Consider the following 24,403-nt stretch of genomic DNA (forward strand, 5'->3'; position numbering starts at 1 on the left):
ACTGGGAAGGGTGCGTATAAATCTCCGCCTCCAGCCCCTGGCCCAGGTCGTTTTATTCACAAAAGAGCTTTTTACAGATTTCTTCTGAGCATTTCAACAAACCCACGTGGGGACAAAGTTAAACTACTAAAACTAATTAAGCACGGGGTAAACAAAGAACAGAACTACAAAGGAGCACATTTGGCAACCCTGGAGGTGATAAACAAGCAATATACATGATAGGGAGGATGGCCAGGAGGACAGCGATCATTATCACCTTCATGTGAGATCTGTTTCCTGGCCCTAAGATTAACATCCTAAGATTAACATATCAGAAAAGCTACATCAAAAGAAACTGTCCACTGTGTTTGATGACCCAGAATGCCTGCCTGTCTAAGCAACTGGGCTGTGTACGTGACTTGTGAAGAGAGAGAAATGGAACAGGGATGCAGAGGTGTAGACTGATCAAGAATCATATCAAAATAGTTTAAACCCAGTCAACGCAATGCTTTCATTGCTGGCACAGATGGCTTACTCTATATTTGTTATAATTCCTCATAGCAGTCCCACCTGATCACTACACAACCCCAGAGTCGTCCGCGACTGGACCTAATGGTCAGGGGTCCCTTTACCTTAAGATCGATGGCAAACATAGCATCAAAACAGTGTTCGCCAGACTTTTCTCTCTGGCTGGGTAAGCTCAGCTTCTCCCCATACTTCCCTGTATAATTGGCAACCTGCAATGCCAACCCTTGATTCAGCTGGCTGTCTTCAGTCTGGCGGGCCTTGGATGAATATTGTTATGTGTCACCCCAATCTCTGAGCAGGGAGAGACCCCAGGGGTCCCAGGCACTTACCCAGGTTTGGTTTCCTAGGAATGGAGGTCAGTGGAGACTGTGGTGTCTTTAGGATGTATGGTTTTTTTTACACATGTAAGCAATCTGCAAATAAGATGGAGGGGCTCACAGCATTAAATCCCTTCCCCCGATCTTCCTTCTCCATTAGTAGCAGCCTTGGATCCAGCAGAGAGTAAGAAGGTCTCTGTGTCTCCAGCTTCCAGTCTGCTCTCAACTTCCTCTCACTGGCTATTGTTCTTCTACCTAGCAGCTAGGTAAAGTGGGAAAAGGTCCACCCATTTGTCCTATGGCCCAGAGCAGGGATCAGCAACCTGCGGCCCACGGGGGCAGTTTAACTGGCCCACAAGCCGCTCCCGAACCGACACTCCCGAACCCACTCAGTGAGTCCCCACGCACTGCGCTAAACCGGCATGGCGTGGCATGGGGACTCGCTTCCCCTGCGCATGCCCAGACGCTGGAAATCGCACGCGCGATCCAGCCCACGGAGAGATCTCCACGGGACTTGACCGGCCCAGACAGGTAAAACCTTGCCCACCCCTGGGCCAGAGCAACTTCAGGTACCCCTACAGATAGAGGAGCCCAAGAATTTGAATGGACTTAGGGCATCATCCAGGCTGGCCCCTCGCCCCCCCAAAAACCAAACTCATAACAATATTAAGGATTCCATTTGTGTCCAAATGTCCATGTTGCAAAACTTGGGCAGGAGGTTCATGACTGCACAGGTGCTGGGCAAGCAGTGCTGTGCACAACTGGCTTCTGCAACTTCACACATCCAGCTTTCCCGGAGCTTAATGTGGAAGAGCAAATGGTTCATTTTAACAGAACACAGTGGGTGTGATGCCTAGGCAGCTGGTCAGACGGACGAACTTGGCCTAGTAAGCCGCCTGGATGTGAAACTGCTTTGGATTCCAGCTGCAGAGTGTTCTGAGAAGCTTGGAGGAGGAACAGGATTCTCCAGGGAGCAGAATGACGCCATGAAGCTGGAGAACATCTAGGAGGACCTCTCCATCGGTTCTGCCAGTGTTCCTCAGGCTGCTCCCTAAATTGTAATATTCATGAAGGGACCAGGCAAAATTTTTCTTCCTCTCCTATTCAAGCTGCTTTAAATTAAAATAAAATAAGTAATGTGATAGGAAAGAGAGAATGTTGTGAATGTGTAGTTAAACTATGGAATTTGCTCCCACAGGAGGTAATGAAGGCCATCAACAAAGATGGCTTTAAAGAAGGATTCGACCAATTCACAGAGAGGGCTATCAATGGCAACTAGACACAATGACTAGGCTCTGTTTCCACTTGTTGGGGAAAGCAATGCTTCTGAATCCCAGTTGCTGGAGACCCCAGGAGGCATGAGTGCTCTTCTGCTCAAATTCAGCTTGCTGGGGCATCTGGTCAGCCACTGTGAGACCAGGAGGCGGGACTGGATGGGTCATTGGCCGGATGCAACAGGCTCTTCCTATGTTCTTAAGTTTTGGGGAGCCACCAAGATGGAAATCTGGGGGTCCAAGTCTCCCATTGCCTTGCTTTGTTTTCCTAGCTTCATACCTACACTAAATAATAATAAGAAGAAGAAGAAGGACAAGAAGAAAGTCCATAAAGGATTCGGGAACCACATCTTCAGGAGTTCTTTAATAGAAGTATGGGACAGGTACAAAAACCTCCTAGAACCAAGAGTCCCTCACTGGTTATCTCCGTTAGAGGTTATGAGTGTTAAGAAAATTAACATGCGAGGGAATTGGGCGACATATGGAGAATTATTAACTAAAGAAGGAGGAAAATGGAAACTAAAACCATACGAAGAGGTTAAAGATTATGTATATGATTGGTTACATTACTTTCAGGTGAATGAAATGTTTAAAAAAGATATAAGAGAAAGTGGATATGCAGAAAAAGACTCAAAGTTCCAGACAGAGATTATAGCTAATGAATACAAAATTCTGTCTAAAATGTATAAGATATTGTTAGAATGGAACACGAAAGATGAAGAGGTTAAATCTGTAATGATACAGTGGGCCAAAGATTTCGGATATAATATTCAATTTGAAGAATGGGAAAAATTATGGAAGGAAAGTTTAAAGTTTACTGCATGCATGGGGTTGAAGGAGAATGTCATGAAAATGTTTTATAGATGGTATATCACCCCGGTAAAATTGGCAAAAATGTACAAAACATGTAATAAATGCTGGAAATGTAAAGAAAAAGAGGGAACATTCTACCATATGTGGTGGGAATGTAAGAAAGTGAAAAGCTTCTGGGAAGCAATCTATAATGAACTGAAAAAGATGTTAAAATACACCTTTACTAAGAAACCAGAAGCCTTTCTTTTAGGGATTACAGGAAAAGATATAAGAAGAAAAGACTTTAGACTCTTCCAGTATGCAGTTACGGCAGCAAGAATTCTTTTGGCCCAGAAATGGAAACAAGAGGACATACCGACGATTCAAGAATGGAGAATGAAACTGACTGACTATGCGGAACTGGACAAACTGACTGGGAAAATAAGATATGTTCGAAACCAAAAGTTCATCAAAGATTGGGGAAAATTTGTTGATTATCTGAAAAATGTATGTGAGGTGCAAACAACGTTAGTGGGGTTTCAAGAAGCACTGTAAAAACTTTTAAAGAGGTATTGCTGAAAGTAAATAGAAAAAAGGAGGGAAGACAAATGGCAATGCTATTAAAGAAATGCGCATTAAAGGGTAAAAATGGATGATTGTCAGGGAAGTTGAAGGAAGTCCAAAATATGAATTTTGTTAAAATCTGGTAAAATTTGGATAAATGATTTGAATGTATGGAAAACTAATAAAAATCTATTTAAAAAAAAGAAGAAGAAGAACTTTTATTTATACACTGCCCTCCCCAGCTCAGGGTGGCTAACACCAATAAAATCACAGTAAAAACATAATGGGGGGAAAGAGAGAGGAGGGAGAAAAGAAAAACCAAGTTAAAATACAAGTTAAAATGCAATTTAAAATGCAGCTTCATTTTAAAAGCAGCCCATAGATCAAAACCATAAGGGGAGGGAAATGTAAGGGTCAGACTGAGTCCAAACCAAAGGCCAGGTGGAACAGCTCTGTCTTCCAGGCCCTGCGGAAAGATGTCGAGTCTCACAGGGCCCTAGTCTCCTGTGACAGAGCGTTCCACCAAGTCGGGGCCAGTACTGAAAAGGCCCTGGCCCTAGTTGAGACCAACCTAACCACCTTGTGACTTGGGACCTCCAAAATGTTGTCATTTGTGGACCTTAAGGTCCTCCGTGGGGCATACCAGGAGAGGCAGTCCCTTAGGTACGAGGGTCCTAGGCTGCATAGGGCTTTAAAGGTCAAAACCAGCACCTTAAACCTGACCCTGTACTCCACCGGGAGCCAGTGCAGTTGGTAAAGCAACTGGGTAAAGAGGCTGGGCAAACAACTGCTTTCAGAGGCAGGAGCCTATCTCTATCTCTCTCTCTCTCTCTCTCTCTCTCTCTGCCACCCCATGACCCCTTTGCCCTGGATGCCACTTGGCAAAGGAATGTTAGTGCTCTAGCACAGCATCCCAGTGATTTTCCACTGGTAAAAGATGCAGGGCCGGCACACCCAAACCTCACATCGCGATGCCATTACATCAATCTATGAATTTGCATATTATTTCAAAGCCATCCAAGTTGGGGACATTCTCATTGCCGCCTGTGACTTCCATCGTTTAACTATGTGCTGTGTGGAGATGGACTTCCTTTTCCTGAATCTTCCAAAATTCAGCTTCGTTGGATGCTAACGAGTGCTAGAAGAAGGAAAGCCTTTCTTGATTCCAGCCACTTTCTCCATGCATTACTTTATAAACGTCTATCATGTTGACTCTCCCTTGCCTTTTCTCTAAACTAAAAGGTTGCAGACATCGCGGTGGGAATGTTCAGGGAGGCAGGAGAGGATGTATTGTTTATTAACATCCTTCCTAACTTGCGGTAGCAGGTTCTATAACTTAGCAGAGTTTTACATTCTTTCCAATGCACAGCAGATAACTGGTTGCAGGCTTGTGTAAGCCTCTCAATATTAGATGCCTGGTAAGTCCCCTCTTAAAAGAATAAACACTCCACAATCTTGTGTAAGGTATAAAAAAGAACTTTACTCACATCATCACTTCACGGTTGGATCCCTGAAGGCAGACTTAGTTACAAAGTATATACATGTGGATGTATCCCATATGGGGATAATCCCAGTGTCCTCTTTGGCTGGAAGCCAACAGAGCATCTCTAGCTAAAAAGCTGCTACGACGACGGAGGAAGTCAAAGAGAATGGTGTGCTGCATGACTTGCCCTTTTGTTACCTCTAGTCACATGCAAAGGAAGTATGCCCCAGTCAGAAGGAAACAGGAAGTTTTCGACTGGCTGGACCAAACATCCCTTTGCATGTCCTCTCTAGGAAAACAAGGAATGTTGTACTTGACTGCTACTTATGTATCACATCCCACAATCGCAACAGTTCTTCCTAGACCAGTTGCTTCAAATCCTTTTGACTGCCCTTTCCTGAGCGTTTCCCATCTCTACAATATCTTGTTTGAGGAACTGTACATGGTTTTCCAAACACACTCACACCATAGATGGCTATACCAACATTATATCAGCCGTTATTTTTTCAGTTCTTTTGCCAATGATCCCTCGCTCTCCCCACCTGCAGCTCCCATCAGCTGGTATATGGAGGGCACTTTCAAACTGTTGGCATTTTCAGATAAGGGAAATATACTGTGTTGGACAACATTTGCTTGACGTAGCACCTTCTAACCTCTTTGCAACCAAATCATGCTGGCAGCTGAATAAGCAGGTGGTCTGCAAGCAGCCAAAGGCATATGGGCTGCACGTTACGATCTTGGGGTGGCTAGCGTTGGGCACCAGTTTGCTCCAGACCTTCCCACTGTGGGATGTGATCCATAAGCAGCAGTCAAGACGAGCATTCCTTGTTTTCCTAGAGTGGACATACGGGGGAATGTTTGGTCCAGCCAGTCAAAAACTTCCAGTTTCCTTGGACGAAAAACAAGGACACCAGCCAGGAATACCAGAGCAAAACAGCAGCCAGAAGGCTTGGTCTTGATTGAAGACTGTTGCGACGGGACTCCCACCTGCCACAGGGTGGAACAAGATGGAAGCCCCGAACAAAAGAGAACCCAAACTTTTATTAGCTGCTAATCCCCATGTTACACCCCCCCAAACTACATCACTCATACATCATGGGTACATCATGAAAGGGGAGGTCTGGCGGCAGTAATCTGTGCTTCCTGGACCCTGCCCCATGGTTCTCCTTGCCCTCCACCAAACAGCCATCAAGTGAAACAAAAGAGATATTTACATTTCCCCATTTCCCAGCCAAGTTAATCACACCCTTTTGTCTTCATCTGGGTTTGTTATTTCTGGAATGGCTACCTGTCTGGCACTCAGGTATCAGGAGGCCAGGGATCATCACTCAGGCAGAGGGGCTGCTGAGCAGCTGAGCTCACCTATCTATATGAATTTCTGGAGTTTTCCCAGTGAGTCAGTACATAGAGACATTTATCAGTGAATTCTTACATTTGGTATCGTGCAGCAGAGGCCCTTTGAATAGATAGGAAGAAACTGTGGTGAAGTGCTTTGTGGGGACAACTCACAAAAGTGATGGTGCTGATTTTGGTAGTGGGCTGCATGTGCATGATATCTGCTGGAGGGGCAACCCCCCCCAACCTATACATAAATTCCTGCAACAAGGAGAGAGCTATCAATGGCTACTAGCCATGTTGGCCGTGCTCTGCCTCCCCGCTTGGACTAGATGGACCATTGGTCTGATCCAGCAGCACTCTGCTTATGTTCTCATTGCTGTAAACAAAATCTGCCCTTTTTCCCTTATGGTGTATCCAAGAGCCTATATAGAGTCCTTACATATGTTCCCTATCGGTAGGAGAAAATAACAGAGGGCAGGCAGAGAATATTGAGAAGCAAAGCAGCTAGTAAGCCTGATCTCACCCGCAGGAAAGGAGGAGGAACCCAGAACAATGGCACGCAAGGCCTTATATAGACAATTTAAATTCCCTGCCCTGGAGCTCAAGACCACCCCTCCATACATCATACCTACATCACAGAAAAGGTGGTCTAAAACAGAAATCTAAGTGACTTCTTTATCTCGTCTGACAGGTTACCTATTTAATGGTCACTTGATTGGATTGCCTGCTTACTTGATTGGATTGCCTGGGGAGCCTGGCCAGTATTTTGTAATGATAAATACTTAGCAATGATAAATACTTAGTTCCTGAGTCAGGTCACAGGCTCACCCTATTCAAACACAGACATACCCTTAAGACAGGATTTGTGAAGGAAAAGACAATGGGGAGGCTTTTCCGTTTTCCTTTGACCTTGCAGAGAAAACATTTTGTCAGTTTGGGACAGTTTGTGAATCAAAAATGGTTTCAGGTCAGTCTTCCTGTGCTATCTATGTACGTGCTTGGTTGGTACACTTATGAACATTTAACATCTATCTCAGACCTCAAAATTCCTATCACATTATCCACCTTGACCCAGACAATGAAGGAACAGGGTGCAGGGTCCCGCTTTGCTGCCAGGGTGCTTGGCCATGCTCCATGGACCTGAGACACAAACACCAAGGCAACTGACCAATATCAACCTCTGCTCTGATCTGGGGAAGCCCAGGGCTTGTTTGTTCACAAAGTCGGAGGGAGGAGTTGCGTCTGTCCCCCTCATAGGATGCTACAGAGTCCTCTCCTCCTCCTCCTCGCAGGATGCTGCAAACTTCAAAACATTAATCGTTTGCTCAGATGCCCTGCTCAGAAAGGAGTTCGGCCCCTGGCAGGTTAACAGGTGACTTATTGGCCCCGGTTCCGGCTCCTGTTAGCTCAGCCTCTCCTCCTTACATAAGACCAGAGGCTATAAACAGCAGGGCAGGTGCTGCTGACTCCCCAGAGATCTCCCTCCCCACAGCTGCAAGGATGAAGGTGGTGAACATGGTGAGTGAGCAGCAGCCCCTCTTTCCCAGCAAAGCTCCTCCGTTGGGAGAAGGCAGAAGGCTGAATGGGAAAGGGGTGCTGGAGGAGGGCTGGAGCTCAGCGGTAGAGCATTGGCCTCGCATGCAGAAAGTCCCGGGTTCAAGCTTTTCTGGGATCTCCAGGTGCAGCTGGAAAAGGCTCCTTGGCAGAAACCCTGGAGCGCAGCTGCCAATCAGTGCAGACAGTGTGGAGTTAGATGCTGACTTGGTAGAAGCAGCTTCCATTCAGAGACAGGCACCCCAGGATAGAGAGGAAAGGCTGGGAATGCAGGGATGGTAAAACCCGTATTACGCAGGCCTACTCCTTTCCTTTTAGGATTAGATCCAAAAATATCTCCCTAGCTCTTTGACAAATGCAATTATTCATTTTTATTTATTTCCCAAACTTTAAATACCACTTGGTTGTTTTAAAAAACCCCCAAATCCAAAGTTATTTACAAAAGAGCTAAAACAATAAAACTGAATGCAGATTAAAACTTGCATCACCTTTCTAAGCCTCTGGGTACGTGGGTTTTTCGCAGGTGTCGGAAAAAAGTACAGTGAAGGAGCCTGCCTGGGGTCAATAGGCAGGGAGTTCCAAAGTTCCACTAAAAGGCCAAGTTCTTACAAATGTGGAAGGGATATTATGTGGCGCTTGGAGCGGGGCAAGTTCCGCGAACTGCAGCAGCCAATTGCATGGATATGGGTGAGGCGATCTCGTAGTTCAATTGGCCACAAGTTGTTAAGGGCTTTGTATACTAATAGCAGCATCTTGGACTTGTCTTGGTAGCAAATCTGACCTGGAGGGGTAAGAAACAGAGAAAAATCCCACCCCCATCCCTGGATCATAATGTTAGGTGCCACCCTTAGCAGTGAGAGATTCCAGGGGTTCCGGATGCTTAGACTCAGGTTCTGCTTCCTTGGAGTGAAGGTCAGAGGAGACTGTGGTGTTTTAGGATGTATGTCTCTATTTACACATATAAAAAATAGCTCAACAACTCTGGCTCCCTAAAAAAAAAAAGCTGAACAACTCTGGTCCATCCTCCAATGACAATGGGTAGATCACGGCCAGTTTTTTTAATACTGTGAGTAGATCGCAGTCCCTTGGGAGTTGGACATGCCTGCAACATCCTGCAATTCAGGACTCCTTCGAACCCACAACCCTGAGAGCAAGAGTCTCATGCTCTGCTGACTGTGCTATCCTGAGCATCCCATGGAGGGGCTCACAGCATTAAAACCCCAACTAATCATGCTTCTCCATTCATCACAGCCATGGATACAGCACAGAGCAAGCAGGTCTCTGTGCCTTCCAGCCCGCTTCCAGCTCAGCTCACATCCCAAAACTCTGGCTACGTGGAGGTCAGGCGATGGGTTGGAGGAAAGACCCACCCATTAGCCTGGAGGGCCCCCTCACTTAGTTGCAGCTCTTGCAACTGGGCGCATTCTTTTGGGATGCTAAGGGTGACACTTAACTGTTTGCGGCCAGCTAAGATCGTTGTCTTGCAAAGCAACGTGTCTGACCAGTTCAGCAACCTCCTCTCTCTCTCTTGGATTGTAACTCTCCCTGAGTCCAGGACTCCAGGGATTGGAAGGAACTCAGGGCATCATCCAGACTGACCCCTCCGCAAAAACCCCAACAGTAATCTTCATTCTGCTCTGGATCAGAGGCACACCATATGTCCACGTTGCCCAGGGCGGGTGTGCTCCTGAGGAGACTGGTGGTGGGCAGCAGCACAGGATAGCCGCTCGGCTGCCCAGAGGGGCGCACGTGCCCTGCAGCCAGGGACAGAGCGAGCCACCCATGCCCACCCAAGACTCCCAAGCCTCCCGCAAGCTGTCAAAATGAAGGGGGAAAGAGGGAATGCCACCGGCAAAGCGGCATAGCTCCCCCTCTTACCCCAACGGCTCGGGGTAGGCATGGGAGCTGCAGGCGGGCAGACGGTGTGCTGAATGTCACCCCCCTCAGTGAGGGCACCCAGGGCGGTCCGCCCTCATCGCCCCCCTTCCTACACCCCTGCTCTGGATAGAAGTATAAGGAGGCGGTGCTGAGCTGGACTGCTATTCAGGTCTCCTTCTGCCCCTTCCAAGTCCAAGCTCTCACGTAAATTTCGCAGCATGTTACCTAATAAAGAGAACTATATGAAAATGCATCTGTGCTGGTCCCGAGGGTTAACTGTGCGGCAAGGTCCGAGTCCAGTCCGAGCAGTGGCGTAGCGTGGGGGGTGCAGGGGGGGCCGGCCGCACCGGGCGCAACATCTGGGGGTTAGGGTTAGGGGGCGCAAATCCACAGGTTAGGGGGCGCAAATCCACGGGTTAGGGGTGCAAATTACTTGCCTTGCCCCGGGTTCTGACAACCCACGCTACGCCACTGAGTCCGAGGTGGAGGGTGCGGTATGGAGGCTGTCCGTCAAAGCTGAAGTGGGGTCCAAGGCAGGGAATCGGGTGAGGTCAGGATCTCTGGCAGAAGAGCAGGAGCAGGCTACCAACAACGTTGCTCCCGCAACTTGGGACTGGGGCTGGCCGGCTTTTATCTGCCCCGAGGCATAGGGCGGCCCCAATCCTCTGGTGACTTGCCTCTCCTGGCCTGGAGGCGAGCACTCTTCCTGCAGGAACTTAGTTCCCTCCGCCTCTCTGCCCTGAGCCTCTGCAGCTCAGGAGAGGCTGGAGGGTTACCAGACCCAGAAGCAACCTCAGCTTCCTCTGACGGGGCTGAGAGTGGAGCACCTGCAGGCAATGGGTCCTTGATCACCTCCGGAGCCGACTCAGCTGGTGCCTGCACCTGAGGACCCAGCACAGGTGAGGACCCTTCAGGCTCATTCCCCAGCCTCGGCTCAGCTGGTTCTGGAGGCGGGGACTCCTGTGCAGGCTGGGATTCCTCAGGTTCAGCCTCCGAGTCCGAATCCCAGGCCATCATAGCATCACAGGTGGTACCTGGTGCCAGAAACGCTGGCAAAAACGAATAAAACATAATAATAAGTGCAGGAGATGTAATAAACCAAAAGGAACCTTCTACCATATGTGGTGGACATGCCCTGAAACTGGGAAATTTTGGAGCATGATCCACAAAGAAATAAAGAAAATACTAAGAATATCATATAGTAAAAGGCCAGAGGCATTCCTTTTAGGAATTTTAAATGATGATATTCCAAAAGACAAAACTAAAATTTTCTTATACGCGACGTCTGCAGCAAGAATCCTGGTGGCTAAGTATTGGAAAGGGAATCGGTTACCCACTAGGGGAGAATGGTTATGTTATGTAAGCTTTCAGAATATTTAGAATTAGCCAAATTGACAGATATAATAAGACAAAAACAAAAAAGTGAAGCGAAAAAGGAATGGGAGTGCCTAAATGAATACCTCAAAAGTCAAGCTTCGAGGGCAGAAATCTGGCTGAGTCTGGAATAAGCTTGTGAAGTGATAGGATAAGAAAGAGGGATTTATATCTAGATGCTAGGACAGAGATGATAAGGAAAATAGGAAAACAGGAAGACACAATGAGAGATAAAGGAGGTGCTGTGGGATTGGTGTAAGTCAATGTTTGTTTTTCTTTTTAGGGTTTATATTATTAACTTGTAAGATATGGATTTTTTTAGTATGCTGGTTTTTGTGTTTTGTGTATTGTTATTTTTTGATACTTTTCGTGTTGTTGTTGTTATATGGAAAATACTAATAAAATGTATTACTTAATTTTTTTTTTAAAAAAAAAGTCCCACCTCTCACAGAGCCTTTTTCTTCAGGGCTGCGACCCTTCAGAGGTGTACAGGCCAGAGAGCGGTGCGGAGAATGGGAAGTCCAAGGGGGACTACAGGAATTTCAAGGTGAGTGCAGATCTGCCACAGAAAGGGATCTATTTTCCAAGCAATCTCACGAAGACCCGGGAGAGGGACGGGTGATGACACCCACAAAATGTAACTTCCAGAGCAGTTAAGAAGAAACAGGCTCCACCTCGAGATCGAGAAAGCACAATAATTGTTTAATAGAGACATTAATAAGAGAGCCCATGTGGCATAGTGGTTAGAGTATTGGACTAGGATCTGGGAGAGCAGGGTTCAAGTCCCTACTCGCCCACAAAGCTCACCAGGTGAGCTTGGGAGCCAGTTGCTGCCTCTTGGTCTCACCCACCTCACAAGGTTGTTGCGGAGATGAAATGAGGAGGGGTGAGAACGCCACCATGAGCTCCTTGGAGAAAAATTTGAGATATAAATCTAGCAAATGAATATATTAACACCACCCAGGCAGCTCAAACAAACAAAATAATAATAATAATAATAATAATAATAATAATAATAATAATAATAATATATTATTTATACTCCGTCCATCTGCCTTGGTTTCCCCAGCCGCTCTGGGCGACTCCCAACAGAATATTAGAACGGTTCGACAGTGGAATTTGCTGCCAAGGAGTGTGGTGGAGTCTCCTTCTTTGGAGGTCTTTAAGCAGAGGCTTGACAACCATATGTCAGGAGTGCTCTGATGGTGTTTCCTGCTTGGCAGGGGGTTGGACTCGATGGCCCTTGTGGTCTCTTCCAACTCTATGATTCTATGATTCTATGATATTAAAAACATGATAAAACATCAAATGTTAAAAACTTCCCTAAACAGGACTGCCTTCTAAAAGTCAGATAGTGGTTTATTTCCTTGACATCTGATGGGAGGGCGTTCCACAGGGCGGGTGCCACTACTGAGAAGACCCTCTGCCTGGTTCCCTGTAACCTCGCTTCTTGCAGGGAGGGAAACAGCAGGAGGCCCTCGGAGCTGGACCTCAGTGTCCGGGCAGAACGATGGGGGTGGAGACGCTCCTTCAGATATACTGGGCCGAGGCCGTTTAGGGCTTTAAAGGTCAGCACCAACACTTTGAATTGTGCTCGGAAACGTACTGGGAGCCAATGCAGGTCTCTCAAGACCGGTGTTATATGGTCTCGGCAGCCACTCGCAGTCACCAGTCTAGCTGCCGCATCCTGGATTAGTTGTAGTTTCTGGGTCACCTTCAAAAAGAAAGAGACATTTATTATACAAATTTCTTTATTTTTAAAAAAAGAACCACTCCCTGCCCCAAAAGAGCTGATGGATCAGCCAAAGGTCTCTCTCAATCCTGTCTTTTTCAGGATGGACCTCTGATGGACCGAGTGTACAACACTTACTTGCAGATGCACACCAACCAGACGGTGGATTTTGTACAGAGGAAGGTGGGTTTGCTGGGGGGGGGTCTCCAGGGGTAAGGAAGGCTCATCACACCCAACTTTTACAAGCAATGGAGGGTCCTCCTCTGCAGCTCAGGTATCAATTCTCAAAAGGGTTCCGAAAGATGCACATCAAAGGCAAGTGAATCTCTCTGCATACGACACGCCACTCTCCGACCCCTGAAACGTTGTGAACATTTCCCAAAATCTACACCAAATGTTTTTGGGCCCCTTCTCCCTTGGCTTCATCAACTCATCCCCGGTGCCCCCTACCCTATACAGTGGTCCCTTGGTTCTCAAACTTAATCCATTCCAGAAATCCGTTCCAAAACCAAAGCGTTCCAAAACCAAGACGCGCTTTCCCATAGAAAGTAATGCAAAATGGATTAATCCGTTCCAGACTTCTAAAACCAATCCCTAAAACAGCAATTTAACATGAATTTGACTATCGAACGAGACCACTGATCTATAAAACAAAAGCAATAATCAATGTACTGCAGTCACACAATCAATCAGTAGCTGAACTGGATCCCACACAGTCACAAAAACAAATTAACCAAAAAAGCCTCAAAAAGAAAAACACAAAATAAATAGCAAGAACAAAAGCGCCAAACTTAAATCTGTTCCGGAAGTCCATTCGACCTTCAAAATGTTCGAAAACCAAGGCGCAGCTTCTGATTGGTGCAGGTGCCCCGGAAACAATAGCCGCATTGGACATTAGGATTCCAAAAAATGTTCAAAAACCGGAACACTTACTTCCAGGTTTTTGGCGTTTGGGAACCAATGCGTTTGAGAACCAAGGTAGATAAGAAAAGTATTATTCAGGATGGTGGTTTGCAAGGGCCACTGAGAAAAGCAACAACCCAAAACAGGAGCAATTGAATGCACAATTATTTGGAACCACCGATCTACACCTTCTGGCTGAGCTCCCCCAACCCATGGTTCAATAATAGTGTCCTCACAGTCCCCTCTCCCTAGAACGAGGAGTATGGAGGCTGCCGTCTCCGTCGGATGACCATCATGGAGGCCTTGGACCTGCTGGACAATGTGGTTGATGAATCGGACCCCGACGTCGACTTCCCCAATTCCTATCATGCCTATCAGACAGCGGAGGGGATCCGAAGGGCACACCCCGACAAAGGTGAGTGGCTGGCGACTCCACCTGGGGGATAGATTTCTTTTTGTCTTTTTTAGTAGTGATACACACACACACAATTTTAACTCTTTACAGTGGTCTTTAAAATAAGGTATACATTTTCCCCATTCCTTATTAAAATTTTGGCCTTCCTGATTTCTGACTCCTCCGGTCATTTTAGCCATTTTGGCATAGTCCATCAACTTGATCTGCCATTCTTCTCTGGTAGGGACTTTATTTTCTTTTCATCTCTGGGCCAATAACATCTGTGCAGCCATGGTCACATAGATAGTCTTTTCTGCTCCCTTGGGATTTCAGCACCTGCAATTCCTAAAAGGAAGGATTCAGGTGTTTTGTTTTGTTTTTTTAAAAAAGGTTATTTTAAACATTTTTTTCAACTCATTATATATCATTTCCCAAAATCCTTTTACTACCTTACAATTCCACCACATATGATAAAAGCTGCCTTCTTTTTCCTTACATTTCCAGGATACATTTGAGCCTGTTTTATACCTTTTTGCTGATTTGCTAGGAGCTAAATACCATTGACACATCCTTTTCATACAATTTTCTTTCAACATATAACATGGGCCGCCTCTCTTTTCTTGCCACAGATTGGTTTCACCTGGTCGGACTACTTCATGACATTGGAAAGATCTTGGCACTTGTTGGTGAGCCACAGGTAAGCAGAAGGTTACATACTTGCCCTATCAGGGAATTTAGCAGGGGTGCCTAGGAACCCCAAATGGGGCAAAATTTCACCTGACCCCTCCTTCCTCACCTGCATTTGACATCTGTAATGTTGTATTTTAGTCAACGAACTTATTATACGCTACATGGAAGTGCCAGTCTGAAGGGGCATATGCAGTCATGCTACTTTTACACACCACTCAACTCTGAGCAGAGAAAGACTCTGGGGAGTCCAGGGTTTGGTTTCCTTGGAATGAAAGTCAGTGGAGACACTGGTTTATTAGGGATATGGGGGACGTGGGTGGCGCTGTGGTCTAAACCATGGAGCCTCTTGGGCCACATCATCCAGACTGAACCCCCATCCCAAACAAATGCCAATAATGATTAAAATATGTTGTTGCAGCTGCTAGATTACCATATTTTTCGCTCCATAAGAGGCACCTAGTTTTTAGAGGGGGAAAGCAAGAAAAAAAATATTCTGCGCAGAGCATGTAAGAGGCTCTCGCTTTTCTTGCTTTAAACCCTTCCATCCCTCCTCCCACTTCGCTGAGAAGCCAGCAGAGCAAGAGCGATAGCTGCGCAGTACCTCTTCTTCTGCTGGCTTCCCAGCAAAGCGGGAGGAGGGACGGAAGGGAGCTCTTACAAGGGAGCGCTCACCAGAGCCTGGCAGCGGCTCTTGCTGGCTTTTCCGGGAGGTGTGGGAAGGGACTGACGGGCTGCCCTCTGTGCCTTCCCACAGCTCCTGGGAAAGCCCCCAAAAGACACACACACGCTCCGAGTGGCTCTTTAAAGGGAGCGCTGAGCAGAGCCTCCCACCTGCATTCGCTCCATAAGACGCACATAAGACTTCCGGTCAGCGCCAGCGATCGCAATGGCGGATTTCCTCTGAACTCCGGAGGAAATCGGCTTCGTGGAGCTGGGGTTCTACCGCTACAGCGAAGCGGGGACCCGAAAAAAATCACAGGTGGGGAAGCCTGTGAACTGAAGGCTCGGCGGGCTCCATTTGTGCCCCCCCCCCGCTGCAAAGGAGCCTTTTTAAAGGCTCCGGAACGGACCGGGGGTGAAGGGTGCGGAGCTGAGAGCTGTCTACCCGTCTCCGCGAAGTGAAGCCGCACAGCCAGGATCGGAGAGCGCTGATTTCTTCTCTGGTTAATTGGACTCGAAAACAACTACCCGTGAGTAGGAATTTGACAATATTGGAAAGAAAATTGTTAAAGAATTTGGCCGAAACGGGAAAGGCAAAAACAGGAAGTCTGCCTTCCCGGACTGTTAACAGATTAAAGTAAATTTCCCCTTACTTTTTAGGAGGGAAAAAGTGTGTCTTATGGAGTGAAAAATACGGGTATATCCAAAGAAGTGATCTGTTCAAGGAAGAACCTCCACTTACATAACACAACTTCCCTTCCCTCTCTTGCCTTGCCCTTAAAGATCTATTCTGGGGGTCCCTCTCCAGGCCTTTGAGGCAGATTTGGGGATGGTCCAGGGGGGCGTTCAGGGAGAGGAGCGGGAAGCTGCAATGCACCATCAGTAGTCATTGTGCAAACGGGATGAGTTTGGGGGATTGACAATGCTGTGGTTCTCCGGGGAGCCTGGCTCAGCTCATCTCCTTGAGAAAGGTGACACACCCAGTCCTTGCCGGGTTTATTATTGAAAATGAACACAAGGCTGGGATGGAGGCTCAGCAAAACAGGCCAAGGAACAAACGGGTTTGCAGGCACTCCGGACAGCCAAGAGGAACGGGGGGGGGGGACACCCTCACTGACCTGCCCTTCCTTCCCCTCCATTTCTTCCAGTGGGCCGTGGTGGGCGACACTTTTCCAGTGGGCTGCCAGGTCCAGGACTCTGTCGTCTTTCGGGACTCCACTTTCCACAACAACCCCGACATGACGAACCCCTTGTACAAGTAAGCATTTGCTCGCATCCCTGTTTAGTTCCGTGAGCAGGAGAGAGAGAGCCCTTCATTTGGAGGGACAAAAACCTAAGAAGCCCCGTCTAGTCCTCATCTCTTGCGATAATCCCTGGACCATTCATAAGAAGGAGCCTGAGGTACGTTGGGGAGCAAGCCTTGAGATTTGTCTTTCTCTCCTCCTCAGCACTAAGTATGGGATCTACCAGCCTCATTGTGGTTTGGAGAATGTCCTGATGTCCTGGGGCCATGACGGTAAGAGCTCCAGCTTTGCATCTGAGGCAGGAGGCTATGGAACGCTAAATTAAAAAGTTAGTTTCAACTAAGCTTGTGGAGAGGTTTTATGACATCTGCTGCTTATGAAGCAGTGGAGAGCTTCTATAGCACTGGATCAAGCAAATTATCTCCCTTGCTATCAAATGTATTTCTTCATTAACTTTCCTTTCTGCAAAAGTCTGTTCTGTGCCGTGGAGCCTGAATCTGCTGCCTGTTGGACTTGTGTTCGACCGAGCTACTCCTCCGGTTGAGTCCTCTGACGGTGACTAACGACCTAAGCCTTTGATGAGGCTCCAGGCACGTTCCTATTATGCAGAGTATCCAAGCAGCAGCAGAAGGACGAGACATATGTGCTACATTGCTAAGAGTTTCATTTCTAACTATGCAGACAGAAAATAATATGCATCCTTTCTCTGTGAAAGCAGAGGGGCAATTGGTACAAAGAAACAGGAAACCAGTAAAATCAACATCCGTCTCCTGTCTCCCGTGAGACTTCCAACAGTCTGGAATCTCTGCAATGTAATCAGAGTCTTGTGACTCCAAGCACTGCACAGTGGCACAAACAGAAACCTAACTTCCTCCCCCTTTCTGTGAACACCACTGGGCAGTGTATCAGTACAATCTCAGTACAAACCCAGTTTCTGTACATAGGTACAGTGTAGATCCCTCGGAACAACCCTGGACAACAAATCAGCAGGAATTTCATTTCCTGGCATGTAGGACACCGTTACGAGTCCTTTCTGAACACATTCCCTAGCATGTTGCAGCTTCAATTGCAGGTGCTTCGTGCTTTGCTTACAACCTTCAGAAGTCAGCAAAGCCAAACATGCTTTGTTGTCCTGATAAACCTGGATTGGACACTTTACATTAATTCCCATGTCTTTACACAATTGTAACAACCATTCACAATCCACAAGCAAATAAGACAGTGCATTCAGCTCAGCTTCACAAGAACTTAAGCTTACTGTTGTTTGCCTCTTGCACGACCAATCAAATAGACCCTGGTTGTACATGTAGCAAACTCCAGATGTGCTTTTCCTGTCTGTAGTGTCACTTCCAAAACTCGCATCAGCAAATATCTCAAGACCGCCAAACTTTTGATTGTTAAACAAAGTCTGTAGTGCATTGTGCCTTTCAAATAGCAAAAACAACGAGCAGTTTAGAAGTACCCAGAAGAGGAGACAAAGGCCCCTTTTGTCTTCTGTTTCTCTTCTTCTCTCCACTCCAGAGTACATGTACAAAGTGATGAAGCACAACAAATTTGCTCTCCCTCAGGAGGTAAGCTGGAGATCTCACCATCTATGCCCCAAATGCATTCCTACTTGTTTGTTCCTACTTGTTCCTGGTAAAATAATAACAGCCAGTGCTTTTTTTCAGGGGGGGGGGCCACGCATACCCCTAAACATTTTGTGAATCTTTGTACTTTTGCCCATTGACTGCATTTATTTTCCCTGATTTGAACTATAAAATGGTGATTTTCTTGAGTCAAAATGAGAGTACCCCTAAACATTTTTTTTTTAAAAAAGCATTGATAACAACACTTTCTCTGTTTTGCCTTTTGGAAGTTGGTAAGGATGCAAACACCATCAGCACCTAATGTGAGGTTCAGGAAACTCTATTGGAAGCAAAGAGGGAGAGTCGAGTTTGCTAACACCTGTCTGAGGTCTGTGCAAAGTGTTTCCTTATACAAGGGTTGGTTTTGCTCTCTGCGTTTTTCTTTAAGCTGTCCATCAACAGCGTCTCCCAAAAAAATTACACATCACTTGGGAAGACAGGCGAACTAACACCAGTGTCCCGGAAGAAGCAAAGATCCCCAGTGTTGAAGCAATGATTCTTCAACATCAACTTTGTTGGACTGGTCATATTGTGCGGATACCTGATTATCTTCTTCCAAAGCAACTACTCTACTCCGAACTTAAAAATGGAAAGCATAATGCTGGTGGTCAACAAAAGAGGTTTAAAGACTGTCTCAAGGCAAATCATTAAAAATGTAGTATGAACACCGACAACTGGAAAACACTGGCCTGTGAGCGCTCCAGTTGGAGAACAGCCTTTCCCAAAGGTGTCATGGGCTTTGAAGACGCTCAAACTCAGGGCGCAAGGGAGAAACGTGCTAAGAGGAAGGCACGCTTGGCAAACTCTCTCCGTGATCAACTCCCCCCGGAAACCTATGTCCTCACTGTGGAAGGACGTGTGGATCCAGAAATGGCCTCCATAACATAGCTGTCAACGTTTTCCTTTTTTAAAGGGAAATTTCCTTATTCCGAATAGGGTTCCTCGCAAGAAAAGGGAAAGGTTGACAGCTATGCTCCATAGTCACTTACGGACTCATTGTTAAAACCATGTTTATGGAAGACAATCTTACTCGGCTACGAGGGATCGCCAAAGAAGAAAGAAGAAAAGTGTTTCCTGGTGCAGCTGGTTCCACCGATTAGAGCAGCCTTTCTCAACCTGTGGGTCCCCAGATGTTGTTGGACTACAACTCCCATCACCCCTAGCTAGCAAGGCCAGAGCTCAGGGATGATGGGAATTGTAGTCCAACAACTTCTCGGGGACCCACAGGTTGAGAACCACTGGATTAGAGCATAAGAGCAACGCTGGCACTCCTGGGCATCCAATGATGCTGAAAAATTCAAGATGTACTTCATGCAATGTGTAGTTAAACTATGGAGGGCTATTGGTGGCTCCGAGCCAGAATGCCTCTGATCTGCCTCCACAGCTGAGGCAGCAATAATTCTAAATTCCACTTGCTGAAAACCACAGGAGGTTTTCCTTGCATGCAGGTTTCGCAGCAGAAGAGGCATCTAGCTGGCCACTGTGGGAAGAGGATGCTCAGGGCCATGGACCTGATTCTGCAGGGTTCATCTTACAGTGTTAGAGTAGCTGCACCACACCGCAGGGCAGGAAAGGCTCAGCTCCTGCATAAATGCACAGAACATGTGGCAGCCCTGAGACAGCAGCATCTGCGAGGGACATGGGCTCAGGCTGCAGTAGCTGCCCTGAGGGTTGGTGGAGAACGGAAACACCCCTACTTCCTTCCTCAAAACAATGCCAACAATTTCTCCTGGTTACCCCAGAACTTTGCAAGGCACAGAGACATGAGATGTCGTGGGAACTTGGACGGCCTGGAGAGATCTCGCGAGAGCATCCCAGAGCCTGCATGCGGTCTGGGACTTGCCCAGGAAAGAAGGCAGAGACTTTATTAAAAGTTCTCTCCCCCTTGCTTGGAGGGCAAGACCTGCCTGGTGTGCCAGCTGCAGATGGGTGGTCTTGACAGAGGCAGTTCAAGAATACTCATTTTTGCATGTATGAGCCATCGCCAGATCATAACCCTCACGTAATATACGATCCTGCTGTACTACCAATGCAGGTAAAGGTAAAGGGACCCCTGACCATTAGGTCCAGCCATGACTGACTCTGGGGTTGCGGCGCTCATCTCGCTTTATTGGCCGAGGGAGCCGGCATACAGCTTCCGGGTCATGTGGCCAGCATGACTAAGCCGCTTCTGGTGAACCAGAGCAGCACACAGAAATGCCCTTTACCTTCCCGCCGGAGAGGTACCTATTTATCTACTTGCGCTGGCGTGGTTTCGAACTGCTAGGTTGGCAGGAGCTGGGACCAAGCAACAGGAGCTCACCCCATCGCGGGGATTTGAACCACCGACCTTCTGATCAGCAAGTCCTAGGCTCTGTGGTTTAACCCACAGCGCCACCCACGTCCCTCACAGAGCCGTTAGCTATTCAATCCAATGCAGAGCCGGTAGCTATTCCAAGTTAATCCATTTTGGGTAGAAATTAAAGGGGGAAAGTGAGGCTGCCAAGATGGGTCAAAGGGCAGATTAGTTTTTATTTTCCAATCTGCCTTTCGGCAAGAAAAATCTTAAGACCGAATTCCTTATCAGCAATTAATTAGCATGTTGTTTGCTGGAGGGAGAGGCGGTGCAGAAGGAGCAAAGTCCATGTGAGATAAGCAGGTTTATTTCCATCAACAGCTCTCCCACAAACGACTGATAAGTTTCCTTTTGCTTTTTTGCCGAAGAAACATTTTCAGAGTTCTTAAATTCTGATGGCATCTGCGTTGGCAGTGCAATGAAGGAGTCTCCTCTTAGGGTCACGAAATTAAAAGACGCCTGCTCCTTGGGAGAAAAGCAATGACAAACCTAGACAGCATCTTAAAAAGCAGAGACATCACCTTGCCAACAAAGGTCCGTATAGTTCAAGCTATGGTTTTCCCAGCAGTGATGTATGGAAGTGAGAGCTGGACCATAAAGAAGGCTGATCGCCGAAGAATGGATGCTTTTGAATTCTGGTGCTGGAGGAGACTCTTGAGAGTCCCATGGACTGCAAGAAGATCAAACCTCTCCATTCTGAAGGAAATCAGCCCTGAGTGCTCACTGGAAGGACAGATCCTGAAGCTGAGACTCCAAGACTTCGGCCACCTCATGAGAAGAGAAGACTCCCTGGAAAAGACCCTGATGTTGGGAAAGATGGAGGCCACAAGGAGAAGGGGACGACAGAGGACGAGGTGGTTGGACAGCATTCTTGAAGCTACAAACATAAGTCTGACCAAACTGCGGGAGGCAGTGGAAGACAGGAGTGCCTGGCGTGCTCTGGTCCAGGGGGTCACGAAGAGTCGGACACGACTAAAGGACTAAACAACAACCCCAGAGATTCCGCCTTGCCTTGGGTGTGTGTCCAAAAGTCACCCTGCTTGCCTTGGGGGGGCAGTAGTGGGGTTTTCCCAAAGCTTCAGGGCTGCATGGCTTTCTCTTTGCACACCCCTCTGTGCTCTAAAGCAGTGGAGGCCGATGCAGTTTTGCTTTCCTCCCCCTTCTCTGCAGGCTTTCTACATGGTCCGCTTCCACTCCTTCTATCCCTGGCACACAGGGGGAGACTACATGCACCTGTGCAATGAGGACGACCTCCGGATGCTGCCCTGGGTGAAAGAATTCAAGTACGTGGCTGCCAGCCTACGGAGGGAGAGGCAGGGATGGAGGGAGGCGTTGGGGTCTCTTCTCAGGAAGCAGCGTGGTTCAGTGGTTAGAGTGCTAGACCGGGACCCGAGAGACAAGGGTCCCAGTCCCCAGTTGCCAATTCTCAGCCTGGCCTACCTTGCAGGAGTTGTGGGGATGAAGCAAAGACCAAGATGCCACCTCGAGCTCGGAGGAAAAGATAGGTATATAAAAACATCAGTAACAGAGGGCCCATCTAACTCAGTGCTGTCAGCACTGACTGGCAGCTGTTCCCCAGGTAGGGAGTCTCCCACGTGGAGATTAAATCTGGGACCTTTGGGGTTCAAAATAGGTGCTCTGGATCATCATCATTTATTATCTATACCCAGCCACTCTGGCTGGGTTTCTCCAGCCACTCTGGGCAGAAATATTAAAATATTAAAAACACAATAAAACATCAAACATTAAAAGCTTCCCTAAACAGGGCTGCCTTCAGATGTCTTCTCAAAGTCAGATAGTTGTTTATTTCCTTGACATCTGATGGGAGGGCGTTCCACAGGGAGGACACCACCACCGAGAAGGCCCTCTGCCTGGTTCCCGGTAACCTCACTTCTCACAATGAGGGAACCGCCAGAAGGCCCTCGGTGCTGGACCTCAGTGTCCGGGTTGAATGATGGGGGTGGAGACGCTCCTTCAGGTCTACTGGGCCGAGGCTGTTTAGGGCTTTAAAGGTCAGCACCAACACTTTGAATTGTGCTCAGAAACGTACTGGGAGCCAATGTAGGTCTTTCAGGACTGGTGTTATGTGGTCTCGGTGGCCACTCCCAGTCCCCAGCCTAGCTGCCACATTCTGGATTAGTTGTAGTTTCCGGGTCACCTTCAAAGGGAGCCCCACGTAGAGCGCGTTGCCGTAGTCCAAGTGGGAGATAACCAGAGCATGCACCACTCTGGAGAGACAGTCCGCGGGCAGGAAGGGTCTCTGATTGAGCTGACAAACAGCTGCCCTGGACACAGAACTGACCTGTGCCTCCATGGACAGCTGTGAGTCCAAATTGACTCCCAGGCTGCGCACCTGGTCCTTCAGGGGCACAGTTGCCCCATTCAGGACCAGGGAGTCCCCCACACCCGCCCCTTGTCCCCCCAAAAGAGTACTTCTGTCTTGTCAGGATTCAACCTCAATCTGTACTAATATAAACACATCAGTAACAGAGGGCCCATCTAACTCAGTGCAGTGAACACTGACTGGCAGCTGCTCCCCAGGTAGGGAGTCTCCTCCTTGGAGATGCCACTGGAGATGAAATCTGGGACCCTTGGGGTTCAAAATCTGGATCACGACCTGCCCTCTCCCACCTTGGACCCCCAAGCCAGGCAAGTGTTCCTTAATCTTGGGTCCCCAGTTATTGTCAGACTACAAGTCCCATCATCCCTGACCCCTGGGTTCTGCTAGCTAGGGATGATGGGAGTTGTAGTCCGACAACAGCCGGCACTCTGTGGGTACCAGGGAGCAACCCCACCTTCCTTATTCCACCCCCTTGCAGCAAGTTTGACCTGTACACCAAGTGTGGGGAGCTGCCCAATCCGTCGGAGCTGAAGCCGTACTACCAGAGCCTGATTGACAAGTACTGCCCAGGTGAGCTTTCCTGGTGATGCTGAAAATGGGCTCTGCTTCGTTGTCGCCGACCCGGCCGCTGCTGCAGGATGGACGCTTGCCAATCTCTCGATGACTTCGCAACTGCAAGAAACAGGGTGCGAGGAAACACGTGGGAGGGCAACACACTTCAGGCCGTTTCAGCATGTTTTCCGAAAAACGGCGAAATCCATTCGAAACGGCACAAGATCCCTCTGTCAAAAACCAATAAAACACTATTCAAATTGTAATGAACAGAAATCTGCCCTCATTCTCTTATGGGGAACACAAGAGCCCTTATAGAGTCCTTTGTAGGTTCTCCATCAGTCGGAGAAAATAACAGAGGCCAACTAGAGAATATTGAGAAGCAAAGCAGCTAGTAAGCCTGATCTTTATTGACTGTTGCAACAGGGTGCCCCCTTCACACGCAGGAGGACCCAGAACCCAGGTGTGCCAGCCCTTATATAGACATTTTAAATTGCCTGCCCTGGAGTCCAAGACCACCATCCCCAGATACATCATACCTACATCACAGAAAAGGCGGTCTACAGCAGAAATCTGAGTGCGTTGTTTATCTCCTGTCTGGCAGGTTACCTGTTAATGGTCACTTGATTGGATTTCCTGGGGAGCCTGGCCATTCTTTTGTAGTGATAAATACTTAGTTCCTGGGCCAGGTCACAGGCTCACACCCTATTCATACACAGACATACCCTTAAGACAGGATTTGTGAAGGAGGAGACAATGGGGAGGCTTTTTCCTTTGACCTCGCGGAGAAATGTTTGAGGTCAATTTGGGAGGGACAAAATGGTTTCAGGACTTTCTGGGGGG

The 24,403-nt window shown here is 47.7% G+C and overlaps 1 protein-coding gene across 1 annotated transcript; it reads left to right on the forward strand.

The window, feature by feature from the left end:
• The first annotated feature begins 7,726 nt into the window (after positions 1 to 7,726).
• Positions 7,727 to 23,912, forward strand: MIOX (myo-inositol oxygenase). Its single transcript, XM_083573158.1, has 10 exons — positions 7,727 to 7,793; positions 11,548 to 11,628; positions 12,916 to 12,996; positions 13,969 to 14,131; positions 14,740 to 14,807; positions 16,609 to 16,718; positions 16,909 to 16,976; positions 18,226 to 18,275; positions 21,838 to 21,950; positions 23,487 to 23,912. The coding sequence occupies exons 1-10, from the start codon at positions 7,776 to 7,778 to the stop codon at positions 23,593 to 23,595; spliced, it is 861 nt and encodes a 286-aa protein (XP_083429284.1). The 5' UTR covers positions 7,727 to 7,775; the 3' UTR covers positions 23,596 to 23,912.
• Positions 23,913 to 24,403: the final 491 nt, after the last annotated feature.

This window comes from Podarcis filfolensis (genome assembly GCF_964270895.1).
Source record: "Podarcis filfolensis genome assembly, chromosome: 10".
In the NCBI taxonomy this organism is placed as follows: domain Eukaryota; kingdom Metazoa; phylum Chordata; class Lepidosauria; order Squamata; family Lacertidae; genus Podarcis; species Podarcis filfolensis.

Bases quoted from the DNA above. Each gene is read 5' to 3' on its own strand.
- MIOX (XM_083573158.1), top strand. The intron at 14,808-16,608 runs GTAAGCAGAAGG...CATTTCTTCCAG, and splicing joins CACTTGTTGGTGAGCCACAG to TGGGCCGTGGTGGGCGACAC. The intron at 21,951-23,486 runs GTACGTGGCTGC...ACCCCCTTGCAG, and splicing joins CCCTGGGTGAAAGAATTCAA to CAAGTTTGACCTGTACACCA.